Source organism: Carlito syrichta, unplaced genomic scaffold (genome assembly GCF_000164805.1).
Source record: "Carlito syrichta isolate Samal-C Ts95f unplaced genomic scaffold, Tarsius_syrichta-2.0.1 Scaffold316384, whole genome shotgun sequence".
NCBI classification, from domain to species: Eukaryota; Metazoa; Chordata; class Mammalia; order Primates; family Tarsiidae; genus Carlito; species Carlito syrichta.
Window position 1 is genome coordinate 433,859 of NW_007260480.1, and position 6,369 is coordinate 440,227.

Consider the following 6,369-nt stretch of genomic DNA (forward strand, 5'->3'; position numbering starts at 1 on the left):
ACAACTTGTGAAATTTGTTTACATGCATATAACATAATCAAGTAAGGTATTCAGAATATCCATCAGCTGCATATAGTACATTTTTTAACTGCAGTCACCCTACTCTGCTATCACAGAATTTATTTCTTCTTCTACCCAGCTATGTTTGTAACCCCTTCCTACTCACCCTTCTCAGTCTCTGCTATCTATCTTTCCATTCTCTACCTCCATGTGATTACATTTTTTAGTTTTCACATATAAGTGCAATATTTTCACATATAAGTGCAATATTTGTTAAGATTATGACCTCCAGTTCCAAATCATTTCATATTAAATAGTACAGAATTGGAACTAATTATTTTATTGTAATGATATTTAGCTTATAATGGAATTTTGGACATTGAGGAACTTATGACAAAAAAAATCAAATTTTATATCTTATAGTTTTCAAACATGTGGTGATGTGTGAAACAGTCACTGACATACATTGCAGGTTCATTGATACATGTTGTGCAATAGTAATTTGTTTGACATCTTCCACCTAGTGTTTTTCTATTCGAGCAGGCAATGCAGTCTCGTTTTCTTCCTTCCACATTAATATGTAATTTATTGTCCAGTCTGTGCACCAGTATGAAGCACTTCACACATTCTCTTTCTACATAATACTAGCTGATATTTCTTTTTACATATATCTCAGAATACGTCCCATCTCTTTATTTGCTTTTTCATGGAATTTGAATGGAAAACTTCAAGGAAACATACATTATTGAAATATCTGCACTGGCTAAGTTTGTTCTGTCTAGTCACCAGCAAGGGGACATCCGGGTGCAAAGAGTTAGAATCAAAAGTAGTCATTCACTTCCAAGGAAAAAGGAGACCTCAGTCAGTCTCTGATTTATCACTTACTGGCTATGAGCCCTTTAGGCTAGCTACTTGACCCCTCTGGGCCTCAGGCTTCCTTATCGGTAAAATGAGGACAAAAAGACACATCTCACAGGACTGCTATACGAGAAGTGAGGGAACTTAAGTAAAAAGAGAGTATGGCACAAATAAGACATCCACGGTGAGTTCTCTTCCCATCCTTCTGAAATCAACCACTAAGGTAGAACTTTAGAAAACTCCTCTTCCTGCTGGTGGAAGAAAAGACACCTTCCTTAATGGGTGGCCCAAGGTAGACTATTTTCTGATGAGAGCAATTGCTAGTTGGATCTTCCCTTCCACCATAATTAAAAAGCACTTGAAATGACTTGTATGTGTTATCTATACTCTATCAGGGTTTCTCAGATCTCTTTCGCCACCAGAGTATGACTGCCAAATAAAAATAACAGATGCCAAGGCAAACTTTCACTTGAAGACATTTAATTGAGTGAGTGTAAGATTAGCTAATACTGTAATATCTGCAGAAAGACAGAGGCTAACTTTTTTTTTTTTTTTTGAGTTGGAGTCTCTGTCACCCAGACTGGAGTACAGTGGCCGCTCCCAGCCACCGCAGCCTCGCCTGCTGGGCTCCGGCGATCCTTCCGCCTCAGCCTTCCTGAGTAGCCGGAATTACAGGCATGCACTACCACGCCCGGCTGATTTTTTGATTTATTGTAGAGATGAGGTCTCGTTGCCCAGGCGGGATTCGAACCCGCGGGCTCAGGCAATCCACTCACCTCAGCCTCCCAAAGGCGCAGGATTACAGGCTGAGCCACATAGCCCGGCTGAGAGGCTAACTTTTAAAAACAAAAATTATTTTCCCTACACAGGGGCAAAGGTTTTGCTCATCAAAGGATTAATTAACACAAAACAGCTGTAACCAGCGAAACAGAAACAAGTCTTTAGCTTCTGCAACCGAGATTTACTATGCTCTGGCAGCTGGAAGAGCTGATAAGCTAGTCGGAAAGTCATTTTGTGTGTTGCCTGAATTACAACTTTTTAATCCACCATGAATTTAACATCTGTGATCTCAGACATCTTTCTTTTGAACACCAAATTGGTCACAAAGATGCTAGTAGGACAATGAGCCATGAAGTACAGCATCAGCCAGCCACAGTTTTGCTCACTTTGTGAAGACTCAGGCAGCAGGAAAGAGTCCATGCTGTGTGCCAACACAGAGTGGCCAACAGCCAAGTCTCAGTCTAGAGGCAACTTTAGAGCCGAGCTACAGCAGCCCCTGAGGTGAGATGTGTGTCTGCAGCAACTATTGTTAGAACGGAGGTTCAATGAAGCACTCTGCAAAGCTGCCTGGCTTGCTAGGATGAAGCTATAAAATATTTACAAGTCAGATCCTATCTGCTACTTCATTTCATATTTCATTTCCTCTCTCCCAATGCTGTAACTACATATTCTTACCTTGCTGAAAAAATACATTATCAGCACCCGTTTTGACAAGAAATTCTTAATCTGAGTCGGAAAAAAGGAATAATTAACACATTTACATTTTAGATTCTATTCAAATATAACATTACACATTTCCAGATTCTTTCTGATACTAACTTGAATGAAAAAATGAAACACTTCACATCTTACAAAGAAAACTACTTATAGTAAATAAACCCTTTGTACTATAAACTGGATAACCAAGCGGGGCCCTCTAACCCAAATGGCATTCCCATGCATATACCTTTAACCCCAGATTGGACTCCTGCCATAATAAAAGGAATTCTGTGTGGTTCTGGTGATATTTTCTGAGACCATATTCTTTCTCAATTCTCTTTAACTGTCCTACCCTTTAACCTCTTATTAGCAAAAAAAAGAGCATGTTTCCCCAAAGGGGGGGGAGGGAGGATCTAAAGACAGGAAGTGCTTTTTACTAGTTGGCATTTACAGGGAAAAAAAGTATCTCAATATCAAGCTGGAAACTAACCCACCTACTTCAAAGCAGATTTGCTCCTGCCATACTCTCACCCATAAGCTGCATGATTAGTCAGAGGGATGCAGCAGACTAGTTACCGCATAAAAAGGAGGAAGAGATTTGATAGAGATAAGGTGGGGAAATCAGGAGTTTGATTTTAGACATGCCAATTTTGAGATACTCATTAAACAACTGAAATGAAAATACTGAGTAAGAAATGACACGTATGTCTAGAGTGTCTAGCTACCACATAAAAAGCGCCATGAGCCGGGTTCGGTGGCTCAGCCTGTAATCCCGCGCCTTAGGGAGGCTGAGGTGAGTGGATTGCCTGGGCCTACGGGTTCAAGACCCGCCTGGGCAACGAGACCTCATCTCTACAATAAATCAAAAAATCAGCCGGGCGTGGTAGCACATGCCTGTAATTCTGGCTACTCAGAAGGCTGAGGCGGAAGGATCGCCAGAGGCCAGCAGGTCGAGGCTGCGGTGGCCAGGAGCAGCCACTGCATTCCAGTCTGGGCGACCGAGTGAGACTCCAACTCAAAAACAAAAAAGCGCCATGGCAGTGCTCACAGCATACAGAGCCATGTGGGACCCCGGAGTTCACAGTTGCCTTTAATCATTATCTCTCCAATCAATCATTCCATCAGCAAGCATGTTACAATTTCTCCCATCTTACAAAAAAAATCAAACCATTCCCTGGCCCCTCAACTCCCCCATCTACTGCCCCATTTCTCTTTTCACTTACAGCAAAACTCCTTGAAAGGTATGGCTTTTCTTGCCATCTCCAGTTCTTCTCCCAGGCTCTCCTGAACTCATGCCTGTCAGCTTTCATGTCGACAGCTCCACCCAACAGCTCTTGTCAAGGACTCAGGGTACTAACCTCTACATTTCTAATTCAACAGCTAATTCGGAGTTGATACCTCATGCCCCCTAACAGCAGCACCTGACACACTCTCTTCCTCCTAAAAACACTTTCTTTTCTTAGTTTTCTCTCACCCCTGTGGCCACTCCTTCTCCTTTGCTATTCCGCATCTGCCAGAACTGTAGTCACTGGAGGGCCCAGTTCTTGGATCTCTTCTTCTTCCCTATCTACACTCCTCTACACACGCCTATCTATACTCTGAAGACTTTCAAAGTTACATTTCTAGCCCAGAACTTCCTCCTACATTCTAGATATATGTGTCATTTCTTACTCAGTATTTTCTCTTCTGTTGTCTAACAGGTATCTCAAATTGGCATGCCCAAAATCAAACTCTTGATTTCCCCATCTCACTTTTACCAAATCTCCTCCTCCAAGAATCATCAATAAACTGCAACTCAATAAACTACAACTATATTATACCAGATCCTTAAGCCAAAAACCTTGGAGTCAATATTTACTGTTTCTCTTATATACTACAACCAAACCAAAAGCTAATCCTATTACATCTACCTTAAAATATCTATGCAGACCTTGATGACATCTTACAACCCCAACCCCAACCACTCTAGCCACAAATACCGTCATCACCCACTTGATTACTCCAACATCCTTAACACCATCTCTCTGCTTCCACTCCTGCCCTAAGAGTCTAGCCTCAACACAGCCACTAGAGCAGTACTTTCTAGTGAGTTACTTTCAAAATGTGAGTAACATCACGTCATTCTTGTGAGCAAAACCTACAGTGGCTTTGCACTGAGGGAAGAAACCAATCGTTACTGCAGCTAACGGGCCCAATGAGCCTTGGGTACCTGCTACCCTGTGATTCTATGACCCACTTCCACTCTCCCCTCACTCACTCCGCTCCAGCCATACCGGGGTCCACACTGTTCCTCACAAGGCAAGCACACCCCCACCTAGGGTCTTTGCATTTCGCTGCTCCCTGCCCTTCCTCCAGGTCTCTGATCAAGTATCACCTTATCAATGAGACTTGCCCTGATCACTCCACATATAAGAGAACTCCCTGTCTCACTTACTTGCTCCATTTTTCTAGATAACACTTGAGATATATCACATTTCTTCCCTTTAAAGCACACTTTTCATATCTTAAATCTGACCTATTGGGATGTGTCTTTCAGTTAATAGCATGTCATAGCTGAAGGCAACTTTTTTCTTAATAGTATATTAAATAAGTCTTACAATTAATGGTGTTTTATATTTCAAAGAAATATAGCATAATATATTCGCTTACTCATGTTTCCCCTCACTAGAATGCAAACATCATATGGGCAAGGACTTTGTATGTTGTTTTCCCAGTGCCTAAAACAGTACCGTGCACACATTAAACAAACTCAAATATGTTTTAAATGAAAGAATTTACAAATTAAAGGCATTACATCAGGTTAAGGCATATGAAATTACAATGTGTATAGCTCAAAACCAGTCAAACATTGGCAATTTCATATGCCAACTTAATACATGAAGCTGGGAAAAAAACCCTCTATTTATTCCTGATGACTTACTCATGTGAGATCCTTAATGCTCTCAATGTTACATGCAAATATAAATCCTGTATCCATATCATCCTACCTGTTCCCGTTTATTCTGAATCCATGAATAAATCACACTGGGTTGTCTTACTGCTTTACCCTCAGCACTAATAGAGGAAGATGGAGAAGGATTAAAAAATTCAGTCATTTGCTGATCTGTTAAAAAAAAAACAAAACAGTAAGGTGAGAACTTAGGCCCTCTGATCCTCGGCAACTATGACATTTCAAATTTTAGAATATAAATAGTACTCACCAGAAGCAGATGTCCATAATCTTGGCCCCCTTCTTATTAGCTGAGAACTTTGTGGTGACCCATAGCAGGTGCTTACATCAAAAATTCCAGCCATCCGATTCACTACACTTGAGCCAAATGGGCTCCCAAGGGGACTAGCAACATCAGATGTAGATAATTTTGAAGAAAACAGAGAAGTTTTAACTAACGGTGGCACTGAAGGCCGAAGCATCTGGCTAGATTTTGGTGTTTGAAAAGCAGATTCTTCTGTAAAAGAACAGATCCAGAGTTGAAGGTGCAACTTGACAAGAGTGCTAGCATGGAGGTTCTCAAGCTTCACACACCTCAATTTTTTGTTTAACGCATTTACTCAAGGCTCAGCAGGCTGTTTCACTTAGGTTTACATTCTCAAGATCCAGACAATACTACTGCAGTTCAGTGACCATTCAAGAAGCTTTATACAACTTTTCCTGTTTAGACTGATGCAGCCTGTCTTGTTTTTCCCCCTCCATGAATATCTTCATCTTCAAGGTCAGTTTCTCTAACTCAAAACTGTTTTGAGTTAATTCATCAATTCACATTTTGCTTTTAAATGGCAACAACTTTCATTATTACATCAGATTTTGCTCAGTCTTATTACATGTTCTTACTGTAACTACTACTTGGCTAAACATACTAAATTTATATTGTACAGGAAAATCTATATCTACTCAGGAAAAGAGTTTTAACTTTATCTCATTTTGAAAATTCTTTAAGCTAACAAAAGTCACACCAAAGACTAATTTGCCCAAGATATCTTTTTTTTTTTTTGAGTTGGAGTTTCACTCTGTCACCCAGACTGGAGTGCAGTGGC

The 6,369-nt window shown here is 40.6% G+C and overlaps 1 protein-coding gene across 5 annotated transcripts in view; it reads right to left on the reverse strand.

The window, feature by feature from the left end:
- NDC1 (NDC1 transmembrane nucleoporin) overlaps positions 1–6,369 on the reverse strand; it is a 60,275-nt gene that overhangs the window by 20,550 nt on the left and 33,356 nt on the right. For 4 of the 5 annotated variants that reach the window (XM_008074258.2, XM_021707105.1, XM_021707104.1 and 1 more), the window contains 3 exons: positions 5,538–5,783; positions 5,325–5,440; positions 2,314–2,364 (listed from right to left, as the gene is read on the reverse strand). In XM_008074258.2, the coding sequence (XP_008072449.1) occupies positions 2,314–2,364; positions 5,325–5,440; positions 5,538–5,783 (413 nt within the window). The remainder of the gene's footprint in view (positions 1–2,313; positions 2,365–5,324; positions 5,441–5,537; positions 5,784–6,369) is intronic. The other variant, XM_008074259.2, reaches the window with a different exon arrangement.